Source organism: Mauremys mutica, chromosome 22 (assembly GCF_020497125.1).
Source record: "Mauremys mutica isolate MM-2020 ecotype Southern chromosome 22, ASM2049712v1, whole genome shotgun sequence".
Classification (NCBI taxonomy): Eukaryota; Metazoa; Chordata; order Testudines; family Geoemydidae; genus Mauremys; species Mauremys mutica.
Genome location: NC_059093.1, coordinates 2,737,141 through 2,759,905, shown reverse-complemented (window position 1 = coordinate 2,759,905; position 22,765 = coordinate 2,737,141). Strand labels below are relative to the sequence as shown.

At 49.8% G+C, this 22,765-nt stretch overlaps 2 protein-coding genes across 2 annotated transcripts; one reads left to right on the top strand and one right to left on the bottom strand.

Annotated features, from left to right (window-relative positions):
- Positions 1–125: 125 nt before the first annotated feature.
- Positions 126–9,241, top strand: LOC123354759 (stabilizer of axonemal microtubules 1-like). Its single transcript, XM_044996940.1, has 10 exons — positions 126–173; positions 934–1,040; positions 1,135–1,271; positions 1,635–1,851; positions 2,135–2,257; positions 4,656–4,881; positions 5,415–5,562; positions 6,500–6,685; positions 7,800–7,942; positions 8,072–9,241. Exons 1-10 carry the CDS (start codon positions 127–129, stop codon positions 8,169–8,171), a joined length of 1,434 nt encoding a protein of 477 aa, XP_044852875.1. The 5' UTR covers position 126; the 3' UTR covers positions 8,172–9,241.
- A 21-nt stretch (positions 9,242–9,262) lies between these two features.
- Positions 9,263–22,494, bottom strand: BUD13 (BUD13 homolog). Its single transcript, XM_044996939.1, has 11 exons — positions 22,299–22,494; positions 20,269–20,362; positions 18,880–18,964; positions 17,469–17,526; positions 16,059–16,765; positions 14,905–15,260; positions 14,503–14,611; positions 12,917–13,055; positions 12,329–12,513; positions 11,831–11,912; positions 9,263–10,816 (listed from the first exon to the last, which is right to left on the bottom strand). The coding sequence occupies exons 1-11, from the start codon at positions 22,421–22,423 to the stop codon at positions 10,723–10,725; spliced, it is 2,034 nt and encodes a 677-aa protein (XP_044852874.1). The 5' UTR covers positions 22,424–22,494; the 3' UTR covers positions 9,263–10,722.
- Between the last annotated feature and the right edge of the window lie 271 nt (positions 22,495–22,765).

Genomic DNA, 22,765 nt, shown 5'->3' with positions numbered 1-22,765 from the left:
AGCTGCTCAGAGCGCGCCTGGGTCCGTACTGCCGGCCCTGTAGCCCGCGGTCTCTAGAACCAGATACTGCATCTCGCAGGGGGCGGAGGGATTCCCTCCGCCTGCCTGACCCACAAAGCCTGGGAGATGGAGTCCCTGCAGTTTGCTTGTCTCTGTGAACTCTGCGATTGTGGGTAAGTAAGCGCTTGAACAGGCACAGACAGACACTTGCCCTTATTTATTTTTGCTTAAGGTTTCTAGAGCAAGAATGGATTCGTTTCACCTTTCCCCCCTCCACACACACCAGACCTGATCTTCAGCAAAAGCTGCTGGCGCTGAGCTGTGCTTGCGGGCTAGAAGCCATGGGCAGCAGGGAAGGACAGCTGCCTGCTTTATTTCTCTCGCTTTAGGTCTGTCTCTGTTAGTATGGAGCAGTTTTTCAAAGCGCGATCACCTTGTACTGCTGTGGCACCTAGAGGCATGAGAAAGTCTCTGCCCCACAGACCACCCACGTGCGTGTGCATGGATATATTCTGTAGTGTTTACCCGTGTCCCTGGGGACTTACACATTTTAACCACCTCTTTACAGAACATGACAGGGGCCTGCCGCCGTGCCCTGAGCCGTACAGGGGGGCGTCATTTCACAGTATTTGGTAGCTTCCAGCTCCTACCTCCGCCACAGGATCCTACCAGTAGCATCCATCTCCCGGGGAGCTCTGAGAGGCGCCAGGTGCAGGGGAGCAATTCTCAGGGGCCCTGAAAGCTGCAGAGCAGCCATCATCCGGCTGCCCAGCACCCAGCTCCCAGCGAGCAGACCCTGCTGCCTTGGCAGTCACCTCCCCTGGCTCCGACAGCTCCCCTGCGGCACACGGGCTGGATGTGGAGAATGCTCCCAGAGGGGAGGGGAGCCCAGTTTCAGTTTCTCTCTCTCAGCTGCTTCTCTGTTATGCTCAGTCGACACAAGCGCCACAAGAACTGCAAGAAGTGGAGCAGGCCAGCACCTCAGGACTGCAGGAGACCCCAACTGTCCCATTACAAGGCAACTTACACCCAGCCACCAAGTAAGCGAGGGGAACCAAAGCAGCCTCCCTAGGGAGCGTTTTACACATGCCCCGTGCGCCTCCCGGTCACTTCCTCACTCTTCCTCCCCTCCAGACGTGCATCCTCGAAGCAGCAAGAGGCCGCTCCGCACCCCTCCACACCCCAACCCCCCAGCCATGGCCTTCAGCACCACGCAGCGGGCAGAGTTCATCCCCTGGGAGCTGGGCCAGAGGACCAAGCCGCATGTCCGGGTAACGCCAGCACCGCAGCCGATCCAGGCTAGGCTCCCGCCATCCCCCTCTCCCAAGGGGGGAGGAGAACCCCTCTCTCCCCACCTGCCCCCGTTGAGAAGGCCAAGGCTCTACTCCACACACCTGCCATGGCAAGGCCTGCAGGCCACGGGGGCTCTGTGAATCAACCCACCCGTCGCCCCTCCTGTGGGGAGGTGCCCTCTGCGGCTGGGCACTCTGCAGTGCCTGCTCTCCACTGGGCCTGGGTTAGTGCGATGGGTCGCTCCCTGGGAGCAGCGTGGGAGCAGCGTGGGCCCAGCTGCCCCACGGGGAGGAGACAGATTGACCTTTCTAGCCCAGGGCACGGACGGTCGTGTTTTGCAGGAGGCGTATCAATGCCCACAGGAGCCCTTCCAAAGCCAGAGTCTGTACCGCCTCCACTTCCCGCCCAGGGAGCCAGTTGTGACCACCCTCCGGCGGCCCCCGACTCCCAGGCAGCCCAACGGCTCTGGCTTTCCCCACACCACCACCACCAAGGAGAGCTACAAAGGATGGCGAGCGGAACGCCCAGCCTGCTATGGAGAGCCGCCAGCCCTGGCAGGTACAGCTGGGACCCGTCCCCTCTCCCCCCAGGCTGAGATCGGCCAAAGGGGCATCATTAACTTGGGGTGCCCCCATTCCACATGCCCCACCCCTGAGTCCTGGATCCTGATAGTGCCCTGAATGCTCAGTGGAGCTACGGGAGCCAGGAGGGGCTCGCCAATGCCAGGCACCGGGCCCAGAGTGCCTGAAGCAGGGCTGGGTTGTGCTGGGCTCTGTGCCTGGGAACATGCCTGACATGCTGGGAACACTGAGCAGCACCAGCCCCGTTCTCTCCATCCCAGGCGCTCTCCTGTCCCCTGACCAGGCAGCCGAGATGGAAAGCACCACGCAGCGAGAGTTCACTGAGAAACGCATCCCCAAACCAGAGCTCGTCAAAGGTGTCCAGGCTCAGCTCACCACTGAAGGTAACAGAGAGCATGAAAGCTTCCAGCCCCACATCCACATGGGCCCGGGAGCAGGGCTGTCCCCACATCGGCTCTGCAGCACGCAGCTGCCCAGGCCGGGATTACATTCGCTGTTGGCATCTTAGCAATCCTCCTCCAACACACTCCAGCGTTTCGAGCACTGCCCTGCTGGTTTCATTGCTTCATTCCGCTCACACTCCCTCTGCAGCCCTCTAACCAGTAGTTCTCAAACTTTTGTACTGGTGACCCCTTTCACACACCGACCCCCCCTTGAATATATATAAAAAAGTGTTTTTAATTTATAACACCATTTTAAATGCTGGATGCAAAGCAGGGTTTGGGGTGGAGACTGACAGCTTGTGACCCCCTCCCAATGTAATAACCTCACAACCCTGTGAGGGGTCCTGGCCCCCAGTTTGAGAACCGCTGCTCGAACCACCTTTGCGGAGCACAGGCCCATTCCCCACATCAGTGCATAACAACATCCTCCTGGTCAGGGTTTGCCTGGCCTGGCACCATTCCTAGTAATGCCCTACCCAGGCCCACTAGCCCCTCCTGGGCCCACCGCTGGTTAGCGCTTGTGCCTACCTGCTTCCTGAAGGGCTGCAGGCTGCTTCACCCCAGCCACCGCCTTTCTCCAGGCCCTCCTCGCAGCTGCCTTTGCCAAGCCTGTCCCAGCTCCTCTTGCGCGGGTTCCTCCCCACAGAGTGCTCCACTGTCTGTGCAGCCAGCTCCAGTCCCCCCACAGCTGGGGCCAGTCGCTGGCCTCGCCTCCACATCACTTTCAGCTGCCCGGTCACAGCACGGCTCAGCCACGCTCCCCCTAAAGGGCCAGCCTCAGACTGGGCCCTTTTCCTCTAGCACAGGCAGCTGCCAAGGTGATACAGTCTCGGGCAGTGATGCTCAGTCTGTGCCCAGGGCCATACAGGTAGTACTGGCTGCAGCCCACAGTGGTGCTCAGCCTGTGGCACAATCAGCCCATGTGACATCCCCAGGGCCATACAGGTAGTATTGGTGCAGCCCACAGTGGAGCTCAGCCTGTGACCAATCAGCACAGAGCTGCAGCCCATGTGACATCCCCAGGGCCATACAGGTAGTATTGGGTGCAGCCCACAGTGGAGCTCAGCCTGTGACCCAATCAGCACAGAGCTGCAGCCCATGTGACATCCCCAGGGCTATACAGGTAGTATTGGATCCAACAGTGGTGCTCAGTCTGTGGCCCAATCAGCACAGAGCTGCGGCCCATGTGACATCCTCAGGGCCATATAAGTAGTGTTGGCTGCAGCCCAGGGAGGTAAATAGGTTGAGACCCACTGGTCTAGGGCAGAGGTGCCCACGCAGGGGTACACCAGCTCCTCTAGCTATTTGCCTAGTTTTACAACAGGCCACATAACAAGCCCTAGTGGAGTCAGTACAATACAGACCATGATTTGTTTATGCTGCTCTGTGTATACACTGGAAACGTAAGTACAATGTTTATATTCCAAGTGATTTGTTTTATAATTAGTGGTAAAAACAAGAAAGGCAGCCACTGTTCAGTACTAGTGGGCTGTGACCCATCTGTATTTTTGTGTCTGATTTCATAAGTAAGCAGTTTTTAAATGAGGTGAAAGCTGGGGGTAGGCAAGACAAATCGGACTCCAGAAAGGGGTGCAGTAGCCTGGAAATGCTGAGAGCCCCGGGTCTAGGAGTACATTTACACTGCAAGCGGCAGCAAGTCTACGGCCTGGGGTTCGCATTGGGTGCTAAAAACAGCCGTGTGGAATTTGCAGCTCAACCTCTGACGCTCACCCCACTCCCTGGGGTTCTGAACCCCAGTCTGAACAGCTCCATATTATTCTTAGCACTGTAGCACAAGCCCTGAAAACCCAGGCTCTGAGGCTCCCTGCCCCTGGCAGTGTAGACACACTCCAGGAGGCTGGTCACAGCTAGGCGTTATGGTACGATGCCAGAAGTACAGGATGGGGCTGTGCCGTACGCCTGAAGCAGTGCAAAGTTTCAGAGACTTGTGAGCCTGGCAGAGCTGAGCACACCGCTTGGGTGGGCTCGTTTCTATGTCATCCCTCAGCTGACAGCCCAGGGGCTGTCTGAGCATTGAGACGACATGGAAAGCCTGGGCTGAGCTCTCCCTGGGCTCCTTTCCAAACCAGAACCGGGAAAAGCTTCCCCTTTCTCTAGCCTGAGTTTACTGTCCAACAAGCTTGAGACCCGCAGTGGGATGTATAATTTATTAATCTGGCCTAAGACAGGGGATGCTCTTGATTTCTGCAGCCCCTCTGAGTAGGGCTGGCAAACCAGCCAAACCCTGCTCCTATAGACAGAGGTAGCCCCTCCAAAGACTAACACACACCCCCCACCCCCCCGGCATGGGAGAGTACATTGCTTTCTGTTCTGCTAGGTGATCATGACATGACGACAACCCACCAGAGCACCTACCAGTCTGTGCCCTTGGAGAAGCGGGTAGCCCAGTCACAGGGTAAAGGAATAGTGCCAGCAAGGAAACGAGCACAGGTGGAATACGTGACCAAGTACCAGAGTGATTTCCCAGCATGCAGCTTGTTACCTGCACGGATTCGGCCTGCTCAGCCTCCTCTGGACAACCTGGCAATCAACCAGGGCTTCAGGTGAGTGCAGCCATCAAGTAACCCCACTGGGCCGGGCTTGCAATGGGGAAACTCCAGCAGGACGAGGGGTTTCTCTCAGCATTGCAGCAAGGGGGCTATGGATCCCTGGGGCAGGTGAGCGGAGCCTTTAATAGAGAGTTAGCGCAAGGACCTTCCCCTCCTCACAGCCTGAAGAAGGCTGCATCCAACCCCAGCAACACGTTTTGGGAAGAGGAAGTGGAAGGAAACATGATTTTGTTCCTATAAACAACATTGCCAAGGGCCTTGATCTTCAGGTGAACAGTGCCCAGCAGGCAGACATTCGCTGATATTAACGCACACGCTTACCAAACGCAGTAGCTCAGTGTTGACCCCATTTTACAGATGGGGAAACTAAGGCATGGAGCGATGAAGTGACTTGCCTGAGGATGCACAGAGAGTCCTCGGCAGGGCCACGAATAGAACACAGGAGATGCTGCAGTGATGGCTGGTGGTGCAAAGCTCTAAAACGCCTGATTCATCTCACCACTGAAGTGTGTCCCTCTTCCACCCAGCACAGATTTTCAGACGGTGCAGAGAGAGAGCTACCACGGCTGGGACACCCGCAGATACCCTCGTGCCAGCCCCATCAAGCTGCAAGAGGAGCTGGCAGACTTGGGGAAAGAGAGGGATGGAAAAGTCAGTGGAGACACAGTGACCAAGGTAATGGGAAGGGAAGGAGAGGGGGGTTAAATGGAGATCAGGGGACTCTTTGAGCAAAGTTAATTTCAGTGAGCGAATGAAGATTCTCACTCGCACAGTGGGAAGAAATCTAGTGAGTAGAGCACAGGGCCTAGGAGTCAGGGTGCCTAGGTTAATTCCCAGCTCTGCCACTACCTTGTTTTGTGACCTTGGGCAAGTTTCTTCCCTTCCTGTCTGTAAAATGGGAACAGTAACACTCCTTTGCCCCATAGGCTGGGAGGCTTTGAAAATCTCCTCCTTAATTAGCCAGTGTTTGTAAAGGGATGTGGGCCATGCAGTTCCAATTGACGAATTGCTTGGAGATTCCTGGACAAGCCATGGCAGAAGTTCAGGATATTTATATTCTGCATTCATTCAATAAGTCAGTAACTCTAAACCGGGGTGAAGTGGGGCCAGCATTTGGGCACCCCTTGGCTTTCGTGGTGGGGGTGCAGTGGTTGCTTTGTGTAGCATGGACAGAGAATCCCCTATTGCAGTGATCCTGACAATAGGGGGAAAAAATGAGACTAAGGGAACCCTGCCTGAACCCCCGCCCCTGGGCATCAGTGTCACTGTCCACGGTTTTGTCCTGTCCTGTCCCTGCATGGCAGAAATGGGCTGGCTCCCTCTTCCCCTGGTGTCATTGTGACCCAGTAATAACCACTGGTGTAAATCTTGCACTCGGCCATTCCACTCCCAGCTCCACACCTGGACCAGCAAGCGGCATTTCCCACCACCACGTTCTCTACGTACCAAGGGACAGACTTTTTAAACAAGAGAACTCTGCAGTGTTCTCGATGGGAGCTACAAGGTGCAAAACTCAATTGAAAATCTGGCCCTGCCTGTTTGCAGTATAGTGGTGAAAAGTGCTATAAAGAGCTTGTGATTGTTGTTCTGACCCTCTTGTGTCTCTTTCCAGCTCTCTTACCCACCTCTGCCCTTGGACAGGCCTCCGGGGACTATCCAGTGGCCTCCCACAGTGCTGAAATCCCTCTCTGCAAAGTTTGACGATTCCACAGCCCACAAGTTCTTCTTCAGAGAGTGGAGAGTCCAGCCCCGAATCCGGCAAGGTGACCCCCACGATGGAGTCTACATCCGACCTCTGGTAATACAATGGGGGCAGGAGACAGCTCCTGCCATGGCTGGCACCCTCACACAACACAGATGGTCCTGTGAAAGCAGAGTTCATCCCACAGCCTCAGCACGGCCTTGTACATCAGACAAATTCCACAGGGTACCATAAAAACAGAGGCCACTGTCCCATGAATGATGATGTGCTTGAGAGAACAGCAGCCAACTCCTATTTCAGTCATGGTTGTACCGTGACAGGTGCTGCACGGACTCCTCAGGCACGCACAGTCCCTGCCTTGCAGAGTTTATCTGAACAGACACATGGGGAAAGGGGGGTTCGAGAGACAGGCAGCGTGATGGATGCAGGTATCGCCTTTTTAAAGAAGTGTGGCACTAACATGATGGCAGGTGAGGGAGTTGTTACCTGGGTCAAAGATGTGTAGGGAGAGGAAGCTGGTGGGCAGGGGATGAGAGAGGCGCTTGGAGCAAACATCCAGTGAGGAAACACTGACCAGAACAAAGCCAGCCCTGTTGCTGCAATGTGGAGTGGGGGGGAGGCTGGAGCTGGGCACCCCACTGCTGCTGTAGTTTCTCTGCTGCTCCCCCCAGGAGGGGCACATCTGAGGCAGCAACAGGTGGAGGAAAGCAGCCCTTAGACTAATGTTCACCAAGTTAAACCTGGTATTTGGAATGCTCCCCTGGCAGCACACACATGCTACTTATGTCCCAGACCCCCTAGCAAACAGCATTCAGGGACAGCCAGGAACAGACGGCAGAGTCCAAACAGGCCACATCTGTCTGCCCCTTGCACACTTACAAGTGCCTTATCTCATTTGTTCTTTTACATTGGCAGTGACAGAGCATCTACAAGTGTCCATGGCAACAGGGGAAAAAACCCCAGTTCCTTGCTAACACATTTTAATATTCCCTAAAAGCAATTTCCTATCTTTCTCAAATGTAATTACCTCTGGTCCGCATTCAGAATGGAAAGGAAGCTGACAGATTGCTGGTATCTCTAGTGAGCAGTTGGCTCATGTTTAATGTAGGCATGGCTGGGGCAGGGGGCACTTTGATAGCGTCTCGCAACACCTTGCAGCGTAAAATACCCCAAAAAAGGGACTGAACTCTGTGACTGTTTGGATTTCTAGGCCAAGTTTGAAAGCCAAACTACCACACACAGCACCTTCCTGCCCCAGAGAGTGGAGGTGGTGAAGAACTGCAAACCAGAGCAGAAACCCATCCGAGCACAGGGAAAGCAGGATTTCTCCACCATCCACAGGGAGTCTTACAGGTACAGCTTCTTTCGGTGACTGAGTCCAGGCAGGCCATGGCAGCATTCTGATTGCTGCAGTGCAACTACTGCTCCGGTTGCACCAGTCAGACATACACATAACTGGGTTCTCAACCTTTTCTTTTTCAGGCCAATCCCACTCCCAGTCTGTCGTTTGCAAATGTACTTGATCCAACAACAGCAGCAGGGAAGAGAGACCATTAATTCTCTTGTGCCCGTTAAAGCCTGATATGCAGGGTGGATCCAGGTCCCTCAGCCAAATCAACTCTGTCCCCAAGATGCTAATGGGCAAACAATTACAAACTAGACAATTTGATAAACTGTTTGGTTTTTTTGTGCATCTTAGCAACATTAAAATGGCATCATCTAAAATCTCGGAAACTTAAGTATACCTACACTGCAGAGGTGTGATTGCAGCTCGCACAGAAGTACTCACGCTAACTTTAATCTAGTTAGCGTGGCTAAAAACTAAGATGCAGCAGCACAGAACAGGTACACAAGTACATACCAAGGGTTCTCAGCAGGCTTGTACAGCCTGCATGTCTTCACTGCCTTTTAGCTAGGTTAGCGAAATTAAAGCTAGCGCGTGTAAACAATCACACCTCAGATCACAGTGCAGACACCTTTAGAATAGCTGCCATTAATTTGGGTGGTGTTCATGGATGTGGTATTTGTTTCTTAAGATAAATTTGTATTGCTGTAATAGCTTTTGAAATTATACAATAATTGTACCTAATTTCATTATATTTCCTGCTTAAGGATTCCTACAGAATCCTACCATTAATATCTTCTAATATTTTAACACTAGCTTTTAGAGTGCAGTCTATTACTTTGCATTTTATTTAAAGATAATAAAAATAGTGTTCCTGATTAGATGGATGTGCATTCCTCAGCAAAAGGAGTGTTCCCAACTTTCTCTCTATCTGAACAACCCCAAACAGTAGTTTTCTGCAAGGCTAGAGTAACAGAAGAGCACCAGCAGCACGTGACTTATCAGAAAAATCAGATGACAAAAACAAAAGTATATTTACATACTTCTATCTCAAGAGGGCAAAGGCCTACCATTTACACTGATTTAAAAAATCCAAAGGTTAACTTTATCATCAATTCAAACAATGGTAACCATAGTGAAAGATTATAATATGATGTCTGCCCCATGAATAAGTTTATCCTATGCATGTATTTGCGTTTGGAGCTGGTCTTCACCAGGAACTTCAACCGGTAGAGCTACTTGTCTCAGGGATGTGAAAACTCCACACCCCTATGCCAATTTAACCCCCACTAGGGGTTTTTTAAAAAAAAAAACACCCCACACATAGAGCCAGCTAAAAAAAAAAAATTATTTACAATTGTACATCCAGATTACAAGACGGCTAGAAATTTAACTTGTTAAATAAAAAAGGAGCATCACCTTTTGACAGGGAGAAAGCACCAATCCAAGAATCACATTTCCTAAGAAAACCTTTACACTATACTTCCCACCCAGCACCCTCATGTAGCATAAGAACCACGGGAGCCTAATTCCTATCTCAAGACCCAGACTGCTACAGGCAAGGGCCTTCCATGGAAACAGCTGGGGCATTCAACACCGTCTCTCTGCAAAGTAAACAAAGAGAAAACTCCAACTGCCTTTGAGATCAGAGGTGCTTTCTCAACACATTGAGGGACCAGGTCACATTGTCTCTACCTTAGAGCTGTGGCTCAGAGTCTTGGCAGAGCGGTCGTCTTTTCTGAAAGTTAGATTTCAGGTTTAAACAAACATGCAGACAGCAATGCTGTGACTATGCAACTGCCAAGCTAGCCTGGCACTGTCAGACCTCTCAAGAGAGACCAACCCCGTGCCATCGGATGCTCAAAATAAAATCACATTCAGGGTAGTACATTTAAACCCACCATTAACTGTATCTTTCCATAAGCAGTTAACCCAGACCAGCAGCCAGAGCTTGTAGCCAGAATGGGTTTGTTGTCAAATACAACAAAAGAGTTTCTCTTCCACACCCCTCTCTCCAAAAACCCCATTTAGGAAGGGACGAGATAGTGATGTTCCACCATATGGAGCAAGGCATTGTAGGAAATATTCGTCTACTTAGCGTAGCTCAGGACTAGGAACGGGAGGGGCTTCTGCTTTACAACTTGCACTGACAGTTGGGGAATCCACATTGCAGGACAGAAGAGCCACTTCAGCATAATTATTCTCTGAATGAGTTTTCTTTAATCCTCTCCACACCCCAGAGAAGCACCTGAGATTTGGGACACAACTGAAAATCAGCAGATCCCCAAAACACCTCCAGGAAACCAAGAGTTTGACTGAAAATAGGGTTACAAATGTATTTATATATAATTTGTTAAAAAAATATTGATGCCAGAAACTGGTGTCTCTTCCCCATCTCACGGCAGGTCCAAGAGAGCAGAACTATTCCAGCAGGTAGCTGGATACTGCACTTTCCCTCTGCAGTCAACCTTCTGGCTGCTCACAGTAAAGCTGTAGAAGTTCTTCTCTGGGCTCAAGGGACCCAAAGTTTCCCGCCTTCTCCTCTCTGCCTGACTGGACAGAGTGACCTGTTTTCATCCTCTTCCAGAAGCATCTTGAACTTTCCTTTAGAGGCAGCCCTGTCACCCCCAGGTAGTCCATTTGAACACTGAATGCTAGGGAGAAGAGGTGTTCAGGGAAGAATGAGCCATTCCTTACAGCTCTTGCAATGGCATTAGGTTGTACTGAGGTCTCACTTCCTCCCCGAAGGGGAGCCAGGAGCAGTCTTCCATTTGGTTTTCTCTTTTGTTTACATGTCCTCAACACTCCACTTATATGCAAGCTCCTGAACTGCCTTCTTGCTGGCTAGCCTGGCAAAGCGCTTCTGTTCAAACCCATTGGACCTACAAAATAATATCAACAAGAGTGTGGGTTGGTGCATAATATACTTTACCAGGGCATTTCTGAGAACTGAAACCTTCTGGAATGACCAGATGGCTCAAGCTCCCTTCCATCTCTAGATTGCTGGCTCAGTTTCAGCCCCAGCTGTAGTTAACAACAGCTGGTGCCATCTGGTGGCAGCTCAGTGGCCAGTGTACAGCAAATTAGGTGGGTCTCCTTCCAGTTTTTAATGACAGATGTCCTGACTACAAAGGCCACATATCCCCTCATTGGCAAGACAGGCAAACTGTGGAGATAGTTCTCCCAGCCCACCATAGCAAGGGTCTGCAAATGTCAGCCCTGAGGCATATTAGCAAGGGAGAGAGCAGGGTGTGGGAAGCACAGATGGTGAGAAAATGGCAAGTATTATCTGTGAAAAATTAAAAGCATTTCATGAAAGTTTTTGATTTTTCATCAAACAAATTAAAAAATTGTTTATATTCAATACAAAAAAGAGCAGTTGGGGCCCTCCTCCCACCTCATTGGAAAAAAAAAGAGGGGGAGGATGGAAAAGGGGAAAAGAGGAGGGGGCATGCACCTGAAAAAAACTGAAACCCACTAATTTGTCATTTCAATTTGACCAACTATTTGTAAAATTGCAAACACACACATTTCAGTATCACTGAAAAGCCGTTTTCACCCCCCGAAAATGCAAGCAGCTCTAAGGAGAAGCCTGCAGTGCTGCTTGCCCAGGCTGCTCCCATTGTGCTGGTCAACAGAGGACTCTGGTCTTCCGGGGTGTTGAGCCAGCACCTCACTCTGGCATGAAATTCACATAATTTAAAAAAAAGGTTTGGAAGCTCATTAAGCCAAGAGACTGTGTGAAAACGCCTTTGTGTGCAGGCAGGGCAGCAAACTTCCCTCATGCCTTTGTCCGCGTTATCCCTGGAGCTAAGGGTAAGCTCTTCAGGGCAGAGGCCCATCTATCACCTCTACCACCACGCTAGGTGCAATACAAACCGACGAGGAATGCCTACCTGTCCACTCCATCCCAGCGATACCCAGGCCATAAGTTAAACCTGTTCAGGGGAGGTGCTGGTCCATTGTACCTGGGCTTCTCTAGAGACAGAGAAAAGCAGCAATATAATCCATTACTATTTCAGCCCAGCCATGTGGTTATGTTATCATCAATCAAAAACAGTGTACACGTACATGCACTGAATGCTGAGCCAGCCAGCCAGACTGCTGAGTGCTGACCATTATTCAGGGAGGCAACTTCCAAATACCACCTTTAATCTAGTTTAACTCTGTTGGTTCACAAGAGCATAGCACTGTTGTTCACCTGGTCTCTAAGCCAATCAGAACACAGCTGGCCAACAACAGTACAGTGAGTCATTACCACTATTGCACTAACACCCACCAAAAACAGACTGATCCGTTACGGTGAGTCTTGTGCTGTGTATTTATTAACAGCAGCCTTGCTCATCAGTGCATCACTGGAGCCCTGAACTGCCATAACCTAAGTACAAACCAACCTTTCTTATCCTTGCTCTCTTTGGCTTTCTTCTTTCTGATGAAGTTAGCCATGGGGTCCCCTTCTCTTTCCTTCTCTCGAAGCATCTGATCCAAGTCTTGGTCATCAATGTAACGAGCCAATGGCTTCTGCATCTCCTTTACTGCATCCTCCACATTCTGCTGCTGCTGCCTACTCTGGGCCAGGCTAGAAAAGAAACACGAAGCCTTATGTTAGAGCACGTCAGACCCAGGGCACATCCTGTTGCTTGCTCAGTGTGCTTGGCTGATTGCAATCCTGTGCTACCAACAAGTGTACAGCACTCACAATCCACACACCAGTGCGGGACAGGGAGATTCAAGAGATCTCTAAGATGATAGAGAACATTTGGTGTAAATGTCCAGAATCTCAGTGCCTGGTCAGTGCTCCCTGGGAAAGGAGTCCAGGTGGTCTCCGTCCAGTCACAAGTGGGCCTGCATCCATATCACTAAAACCACCTTCACAGTGGCCCTCTTTGTTGGCAACAGAGGTGTTACATCATTAGAGGGAGGGGATGTTATGCCATGGAACAGGACTGAGCAGTTTGCTATTGAACTCCGGGGCTTCTTACCCCTTGCCCCACTTGGCATAGAGCTCATCTCTCTCAGATTTCGCCTCCGCCTTCTTGTGCTGCTCAAGTCGTTCCTGCATAAGGTCCCTCTTGCGGCCTGACTTGTCTCGAAAGACTGTTTCAGCCTTTTGGGATTCATCTGAAGACATGAGAAGTTGCAGGTTAGTCATTTTAGAACATTTCCAAAATCTCAGTCAATTCAGTTCATCACTTCTACGCACTTCAACAGCCTTGTTTTTTGGTTGGTTGATGTATATTTCTTAGTTTTAAAGTATTCCAACCTCAGAAAAAGGTCACCAACCAGTAACGATAGAACCACAACCACCAGTTTCTAGCCACTGACCACAACTGTCCTTGTAGGAAGGCCTCTTGAAATCTCAGTCTGACCCTGTTCTTTTAAGAAGTGCTAACTGAGCCTGCCTAGCACCCTGCAAGTCCCAAAAGCTTCAGCTCTCTCTATTGTTATTATTTCATGGGGAGCAGTGCTCGGGGGTGGGAGGGTTCCACCAATTACATTTCATTTACTTACAGGCCTAGGGCCCTTCATTTTCAGTTTTTATTTTCTTTAATTTTTCCCAGGAATTTACCAGTGTTTATTACCGCAACAACAAAAACAGATGAAAATCAGTGCAAAAAACTATTAATAATGTTTCTAGGTAAGTATCAGGGTTTATTTTGGTGAACAGAAACACCGGAAAAAAGTATTCAGTAGATTGATTAATGCTTTGAGTTCCGTTCAATTTGGTTTGCTACAGAACTAAAACAGATCTCAAAACACAATGCCACTTCTGAGTTTAAGAAAACAACACATCTCTAATCCCCAAATAAAACTTTTCATTTGAATAAACACTTTACTGTTGTAGACTTAGAACTATGAGCCTATAACTATTTACATTTAATAATTAGGCCACACCATTCGCAATCCATACACTCAACTTCATCCTTCTCTCCTGTTTGGGGGGGAGGAGGTGTTAAACTTTTGAATACTTCTTTGTGTTCTGATATGTATTCTGACATAGATTTTAATTTTCTTCCCATTTTAGTGTGTCAAATCTTTAAACCATTATCTGCTAACAGCTTGAAATGTGTACGGGGTGGGCATGAGATTTATCAGTATGTTCGGATGCGCATGCACTTCAGAGCTTGTGGGCATGCCTGTCTGTTTAGTGTATGTATCTCATCTAGACTAATACATAGCCGTACTTCAACAGGCAGTTTTGCGCACGCGCGCACACACACACTATTGTATTTTCGTAATACATATCTCTCATGCAATGTGTTGTATTTTCCTAATAAAACAAGTTATTTTTTATATATTTGAATGATACAAAAGTAGGGTGAAAATGAGGAAAAAAATGAATATTTCCTGTAAAACTTGGGACTTTTTTGGTAAAAATCGATTTAAACTGAAAACGAAGGGGCTTACACAGGCCCCATGGAGTGCCTAGATGCTACCCCACAGAGAAGCACTTCAGCCAGGGCCCACCACATCCAAACCCCTACAACTAGCACAGAAAAAAGCAATAGGAACCAGGCTGTAGGTTGAAAGCAGGTTGATGCCCATTACAGTCTCATTAACTATTTACCTTCCAAGTGTTTGTTATTTCTGTCGTGTCTCCTGAGTTCCTGCTGTTCTCTCCGCAGCAGGTCGGCTGACACCAAGCCAGCTTTACCCCCAGAGAGCATCTGGCTGGCCTGCAAATCCAAAAGGGATACCACACATTACCACTAGCTGAAGCCTGAGGAGGCCCATCCATATAAAGAGCTGATGATCTCAGTCCAGCTCTTAGGAGAAATGTCCATATCACCAAGCCACCTCCCTCCCCAGGGCAATAACTGGCCCCCTTGTGGGCACTCTCAGCAGACACACAAAGACTGAGTGGGCCAAGAGGACAAAGCTATTCACTCATCCTTAGCAATGCCCACTGCAGGACGGGGTGAGGCAAGTAGGGAGGGCAGCATGGGAAACTTATACCTTACAAGCTTACCCTCTGGTCCTCTCCTCTCTCCCCCTGGAAAGATCTTTTAGAATCTGGCCCTCGACGATGAGGCAAGAGGCCAGGAGAGCTCCTTGAACCGTGGAGTTTCTTTCCAGCTGCCTGACTCCTTCGGGGAGGAGATAAATCAGAATCTGAAGACGTGTTCTGATTCCTCTTGGGAGGAGAGAGTTTGGAGGGGGAGTCACGGTGTAGCAGGCCTGGTCTATGACTGTTCCGCAGGGGGGAAAGGTCGGAATCAGACGAGTCCTGGGAACTCTTCCATGGCAGTGAAGAATCAGAGTCATGCCTCTTGCGCCTTTTAGGTGACAGAGCCTGTTTAGGCTTTTGATTGGCTGGAGAAAAGCCTGCAATAATATGGAGATATCAAATTATAATCACAGCAGAAATACAGTTTGGAGCCCTGTAAAAGCCTGGACATGCTAGCGTCTAGCTCTGCAGAGACGCACCTCAAACTGGCCACTTTGGAAACCAGAAGAGATGTTAAACATGCCATGTGATAATAGGGTGCACAGACAGCTAAGCCCTGGGCACTCCTTTTAGAACTCTATATCAAACACTGAGAACAGCCCCGACTGGTCCTGGAAGATATTTTGAAAATCCCTCTTCTACACCTATAAAAATACTGGTAAGAACTTAGGTATAATCAGCATTGCTCCAATAGCTTCATTCCTGAATGAGGCTATTTCCCATCAGCATAGGCTAGCTCAGCTGTCCCTAAGGTCACCTCTTCACATGCGGAGAAAAAGGATGTTGTTAACATTCGCTAACACGTGTTTGAAATATTCTTCTCTTTGCGTGGGGTTCCTTTTGCTCGCAATTTGCCTTTGATATAGGCACTTTGGGTTGATTTTTAACCCCTTGCTAAGTCTGTGCAGAACAGGACCGACAGACTTAGCTTTACCATTACAAAACGTTCGTTACTGGGGATTTTTGTACTTCTTGTAAGGTAAGTCCAAGTCCTACCATCTTTAACTTACCAAGAGAAAGTGTGAAACACTGCTTCCAAATCCCACGGCTGGCAGCAGTGTGCAAACATGGTCACAGACTGGGGCCTGACAAATGTTTAGAACTAACACAAACTTGAGTGACTTGCTGTTCCCAAGAGCACCCGGCTAGCACTGGATGATCTCATACACACTCACCTCTTGTGCTGCTCTGTTTTTTCAGCCCACTAGGTGATCCAGTTCTCTTTCTCCGAGATGGTGATGTGGCTAGGTCAGAATTGTCTCTGTTCTTCCTGAGAGGTGAAAGATCTGGAGTTATCTGCCGCTTATGATGCGATGAGGACTTGTGTGGGAAGCCAGATCTCAGATTACATTGCTCTCCTTGGATTCCTCCCGGTAGCGATTTGTCCATAGTTTTGTTGCTTTTTTTTCCTGATACTGAGTCGCAGTGGCCCCGGCGGGGCGGCGACCGGTCCGGCGAATCGCGGCGGCCCCGGCGGGGCGGCGACCGGTCCGGCGAGTCGCGACGGCCCCGGCGGGGCGGCGACCGGTCTGGCGAGTCGCGGCGGCCCCGGCGGGGCGGCGACAGGTCAGGCGAGTCGCGGCGGCCCCGGCGGGGCGGCGACAGGTCTGGCGAGTCGCGGCGGCCCCGGCGGGGCGGCGACAGGTCTGGCGAGTCGCGGCGGCCCCGGTGGGGCGGCGACAGGTCTGGCGAGTCGCGGCGGCCCCGGCGGGGCGGCGACAGGTCCGGCGAGTCGCGGCGCTGATTCCCGGATGGAGATTCATCTGAAGAATCATGACGCTGCTTCCTGAGTGGAGAAATCTCAGGAGAATCATGACGACCTCTCCTGGGAGGTGATGGTTCAGATGAGTGTTTAATTTTCTTTTGTTTTGTGGTTTCTGAACTGGAAATAAAAACAAAACAAGAGGTTTGTAAAGCAGCCAGCAGGGTTTAAAGGGAGCTAATAGCCCTGCTGAATAAAGCGCTGGTTACCAATTCACATTTGGTTCTCAGGATCACAGACAGACATTCACACAGATTAATGCCTGAACTTGTCACCTCTGATCTGTCACTACCACGCCAAAAACCCAAAAAGGGCTCCTATACCTGGGCGCTCTGAGCTCCAGCCGGGTTGGCATTTAAGTTCTATCGGAATCACTTCATGACCAATCCACTTAATAGTGGAAGGGGCTGAAACAGATGTTATGGGCAGTAGGAATATTTTCAGGAGTCATGTGAGAATTTAAAGATCCCAAGGCTGTTATGAAAAGGAGGGAACTCTACTGTCCTCATCACATTCCAGCTTTGCTTGGCAGCACACAGCCACCTACATTTTCCCTACGTATTTAAATGACCACGGAATAAATCTGCTTCCTATGTTAAAGTGCTGTGTATTATTTCTGTACACTGGATTAGACAGTTACTGCGTTCTCCCCCAGAAGTGAATGCATTTTAGCACTGAATAAAGCAATCCTCATATACCCCTTACCTAGATCATAAGGCTTAACTGTAAAGTACTGAGAGACCCTGGGATAAAAGGGCCAACACTGAAAACAAAGTAGTATACAAAGAGCCCGGTTACCACAACCCCAGGCAAAGCCTCGTACCTTGCTGTAGACTTGGCAGCTAGAGAAAGGTCTGAGCTTTGTGAATCTTCATTCTGATCTAAAAACAGAAAAGAATAATTACTTAGAATCTTATCATAGTGGACCACAATGTAAATATGAGTCAACAGTGTAACACTGTTGCAAAAAAAGCAAACATCATTCTGGGATGTATTAGCTGGAGTATTGTAAGTGAGACATGAGAAGTAATTCTTCCGCTCTACTCTGCGCTGATTAGGCCTCAGCTGGAGTATTGTGTCCAGTTCTCGGCCCAACATTTCAGGAAGGATGTGGACAAATTGGAGATAGTCCAGAGAAGAGCAACAAAAATGATTAACGGTCTAGAAAACATGGCCTGTGAAGGAAGAAGACTGAGGGGACAATATGATAACAGTTTTCAAGTACATAAAAGGTTGTTACAAGGAGGAGGGAGAAAAATTGTTCTTCTTAACCTCTGAGGATAGGACAAGAAGCAATGGGCTTAAATTGCAGCAAGGGCGATTTAGGTTGGACATTAGGAAAAGCTTCCTGTCAGGGTGGTTAAGCACTGGAATAAATTGCCTAGGGAGCTTGTGGAATCTCCATCATTGGAGGTTTTTAAGAGCAGGTTGGACAAACACCTGTCAGGGATGGTCTAGATAATACTTAGTCCTGCCTTGAGTGCAGGGGACTGAACTAGATGACCTCTCGGGGTCCCTTCCAGTCCTATGATTCCTCTTATGGGGCACACGCTTTTTTGGGGTTTCATTTTTCAGCTTACAGAGGCAAAACACTCATGGAAAAGGGATGGAAAGTTAGCACAGACGTGCTCCCTAGATGAAGTCAGACAGGGCTCACTGCTAACAACTAAGAAGGCCCCTGCCCTCACATCTTCTGCAGATGATGACTACACTCACTTTCACCCTCAATTCCATTGATGACAACTTCAGGGCACCACCTTGCTGTTGTCAAGTTGAAGCTCTTGGCTTTATCTTCAAACCCATTCACAAGTCCCCCCATCCACATCTCATCCTGTGTTCTACTGTATCCCATCAGCCCCTCTGTTCTCTGTACAATGCCAGTCCTAAATCTCTGTTCATTTCCTTCTATCACTCTCCATGTGTAATTTTCCATGCTGCCCTTTCCTGTGGAACACCCCTTCTAAGCCAAACAATCTCTCTTTGGTCAAGTCCCTCTTGAAAGCCCTTTTCTTCTGTAAGGCTCATAAGAAGATAGATGTCTTGAAATGTGGAATGAAAACCCTATAAAACCTAAGCCTTCTCTATCTCTGGGTTACCCAGTCTTTCCTATCTTCTACATACCTATCTTTAAGGGTAAATTATTTGGAACAAGGACTTACTACATTTGTGGGTATTGTACCAAGCTGAATACTTTGCTGGCGCTAAAACAACCACAACCAACACTCCAAGTTTACCTCCTAAAAGCTTCCATTTACTATTTGTCCGGAATTCTTCCATCCGTTTCACTTCTTCTGGTCGCTCATCAATAAACTCTGCCACCTGAATGCAATGTAGCAGAATTACAACCCAGTAGATTTTCTACTCTCAAAAATAAACACACTCAGGCAACTAATGTGGTTTGCCTGTAATCCTCCATTATTATGCTGCACAGACTTCTTGTACATTGATATCAAAACATACAATATTGCTAAAGCCTCTGACTAGGTATTAGTCTCTGGATTGTTCTCTGTAGCTCTAGAACGGAACACATCCCTTACTACTTAAGTTGCAAAGTTTAGCTCACAACATCAATTGCACAGGCTTATTTGATTTCATTACAAGTGGTTGTTTTAAAACTTTTCAAAATATTTCTCTCATCTGTTGCTTTTGTTTTGCAACAGCTCTCCACTGCTTCTTTTTCATTTAAAAATCAATCTCTAAAGACCCACCATGTGAAGCAGTCTCAGCTCAAAATTTAGATTTGGCTCAAAAACAGGAATTAGCAAAAAAAATTCTATCAATTCCAATGGGAACTTTATTTGTTTGAAGGGAAGTTTTACATCTAAACAGTATTTGTTCACCAGACATTGAAGTTGGGCTACTGCAAAAGAAGCAGTAAGTGAAACTGATCAGTCTAATTAAAAAAATTTCAGTATCTCAGGTGCTGTTAGTAACTCAAATAAAGGCTTTTAAAAATGATTGTTAACTCAATAACATTCTATTAAAAGTTGCTAGTGACAGTCTATCTACTTACAGTATGTCATTGGAACCTGAACGAGACAAAGCACAGGAGAATATGCTCTAGCAGAGTAGTTCTCAACCAGGGGTCCATTGTCCATGTGCTCTGGGACAAATCTGACACTGATTAAGGCCAACAGAGTTGCACCCACTTATGTTACTGGTCAATTTTACTTTCTATTTCTGAACCCACTTCACAGAACAGCAGCACTGCAGGGTCAGCTGCTCTCTCCTTTTGCTATAATGTTTTGTTAATTTTTTGAATGCAAGACAGTGTAACATCACTACCCGCAATAGCTTACAAACCAAATGCTCCCTTTGCTGATGGTTGTGCAAGGCCTAGAAGAATGAGGCTCCAATCTGCTTTAAGCCTTTAGATCTACCGCAATGCATATATAAAAAATCTGAACGCAAAGTATCATTCTTTCTAGGCTACTAATGAGATCTCTCTACAGTTAAACCACACAAGTTATTCACTTTGCCCACTTACACAGGCAGCCATTCCCCCAGGCACTACTTGGCAAGTGTTTCTCCCCATGATGACAGCAGGAAGTTTGAAGGGGGGCTGAATAAAATTAGTAACTTGGTTTTTGATAGCACAAGCCTCCCGACCCTAGAGTACCCACCACAGGCAGGTCCCCTTCATCCTCTTCCTCCTCCTCTTTCTCTTGTGCAGCAGAAATGCTATTCCAGCTCACATCATCATCCACTATTCGCATCCTGAGAGGAGGGGGAGAAAGGTAGTGGCATTAGGAAATGACCATGTCCTTTTATGTACAAGGGAGTACAAAGCAGATGAATGAAGCAATAAGGGGCATTTGTGTCCAATGTATGCAACTCGGGTGGCAGGCAAAGGAAGGACCCTCAGAGAGACAGCAGTTGCTTTTGGCATCCCTATAGTCCACTGTGGTGAGAGCAACTGGCCCCAATCAGCCACCCGGGGGTGATGCTCTAGATATACCTTTCCCCAGACCCAGTGAACAGGGCAGGGGGAGCAAGAAAAGAAGCTACACAAGCCCCAAATCCCCCAACACACACTGGAGATAGGGGTAGATACAGGGGTTCCGGTCTCAGAGGCAGGGGAGATGCTTTGTGGGCCCTCATGATTAAGGGGTTACTTGGGGATTCTTCATAAGTGAAAGTGGGGGAAGTCTCACAGATTCCAAGGGCAGAAGGGACCATTGTGATGATCCAGGTTCTCAACTTGCGGCCAGCAGGCCGCTTGTGGCCCAATCAGCACAGAGCAGCAGCCTATGTGACATCCTCAGGGCCATACAGGTAGTATTGGATGCAGCGCACAATGGTAAACAGGTTGAGAACCTGACCTTCTATATAGCATAGGCCAGGAAACTTTCCCACAATAATTCCTAGAGCCAGGGCCGGCTTTAGGCCGATTGCCCGTGATTCCCCGGAATTGGGCCCCGTGCCGGGTCTTCGGCAGCATTTCAGCAGCAGGGGGTCCGCAGAAGACCCGAAGCGAGGGAAGGACCCCCCCGCCACCGAAGTGCTACTGAAGACCCAGACCGCTGCCAGGTATTTGAATTGGGCCCTGCAGTTCCTAAAGCCGGCCCTGCCTAGAGCAGATCTTTTAGAAAAACATCCAGTCTTGATTTTAAAAAGTTTGATAGAAAACCTTGGTAAGTTATTCCAATGGTAAATTAGTCTCACTCTTAAAAATGTACACCTTATTTCCAGTCTGAATTAGTCTAGTTTCAACTTCCAGCCACTGGATCGAGTTCTACCTTCCTCTGCTCCCTTGAAGAGCCCATGATCAAACTGTAACCAGGTCACCCCTTAACCTTCTGTTTGTTAAGTCAAATCGTCTGAGATCCTTGAGTCTGCCACTCTAAGGCTAAATTGGAAAAGATGGGGATCAATATGAAAATTGAAAGGTGGATAAGGAACTGGTTAAAGGGGAGACTTCAATGGGTCGTACTGAAAGGTGAACTGTCAGGCTGGAAGGAGGTTACTAGTGGAGTTCCTCAGGGATCGGTTTTGGGACCAATCTTATTTAATCTTTTTATTACCGACCTTGGCACAAAAAGCGGGAGCGTGCTAATAAAGTTTGCGGATGTCACAAAGCAGTGGCTCTCAGCCCTTCCAGACCCCTGCACCACTTTCCAGAGTCTGATTTGTCTTGCGTAGCCTCAAGTTTCACCTCACTTGAAAAACTACTTGCTTACAAAATGAGATATACAAATGCAGAAGCGTCCCAGCCCACTAGTACCGGACAGCGGCTGCCTTTCTGGTCTGTATCAGTAGGAGATAACGGGTGGAAACAGAAATAGGGCACAGAGCAGTATAAACAAATCGGGGTCGGTCTGACATTTGAGGCGGTAGTGACTCCACTCGGGCTTGTTGCGGGGCCTGCTGTGAAACCAGGCCCATCTCCGGAGCCCCCCTGGCAGCCCGCGGCGCGGCGCGGCCCGATGGAGACTCACTCCCCGGTCCCTAGCGCGGAGGGGGGGGGGCCGGGAGGGGGTCTGGCGTTGCCAGGGGAACCCGTAGGGCAGCGTGGTGGGGCCCCATGAGGAGCTCGCGCCGCGCTGGGGGTGGGGGGGGGCGGCCAGGGCACCCCAGAGGCGGGGGGACCCCGAGGCATCGGGGGGGGGAACCCGGAAGCGGGGCGATGCCCTCCCCCGCCCCGGCCACTCACCCCCTGCCGCCGCCGCTCCCCGGCGGTTTCTTCCTCCGCTTGCGCCGGCCGCCCTCCGGCTGGGCCGCGGCCCCGCCCAGGTAGCGCCGCAGGTACTCGGCCTTGGACAGGCCCGGGGCCGCCATCGCGGAGCGGCGCAGACGGGGCGGCGGCGGGGACAAAACAGCGCGAGGCGCGCCCCGGAAACCGACGGGCCCCCGGCCGCCGCACGGGGGGCGGGGCGAGGCGAGCGGGCGCGCGCTTCCGGCGGGAGCGGGGAGGGACGGGGCCCGGCTGTGCACGCGCTGAGCAGGGCGTGTGACGTACGGCGAGCGCTGGGAGGGGGCGGGGCCCGCGGCTCCTGCAGCGGGGAGTTCCCGTGGTCTGTCCCGCCAGGCAGTGACTGATTGCGGGGGGGGCAGGGAGCTCCATGGGCCGCAGCAGCGTAAATTACTAAAACTTCCTCTGCAGCCCTTAAAAACCCCAGC

Bases quoted from the DNA above. Each gene is read 5' to 3' on its own strand.
- LOC123354759 (XM_044996940.1), top strand. From the start codon at position 127: ATGGAGTCCCTGCAGTTTGCTTGTCTCTGTGAACTCTGCGATTGTGG. The intron at 1,272-1,634 runs GTAACGCCAGCA...CGTGTTTTGCAG, and splicing joins GGACCAAGCCGCATGTCCGG to GAGGCGTATCAATGCCCACA. The intron at 1,852-2,134 runs GTACAGCTGGGA...TCTCCATCCCAG, and splicing joins AGAGCCGCCAGCCCTGGCAG to GCGCTCTCCTGTCCCCTGAC.
- BUD13 (XM_044996939.1), bottom strand. From the start codon at position 22,423: ATGGCGGCCCCGGGCCTGTCCAAGGCCGAGTACCTGCGGCGCTACCTG. The intron at 17,527-18,879 runs GTAAACTTGGAG...TTCTGTTTTTAG, and splicing joins TAAATGGAAGCTTTTAGGAG to ATCAGAATGAAGATTCACAA. The intron at 10,817-11,830 runs GTAGGCATTCCT...ATTATTTTGTAG, and splicing joins CGCTGGGATGGAGTGGACAG to GTCCAATGGGTTTGAACAGA.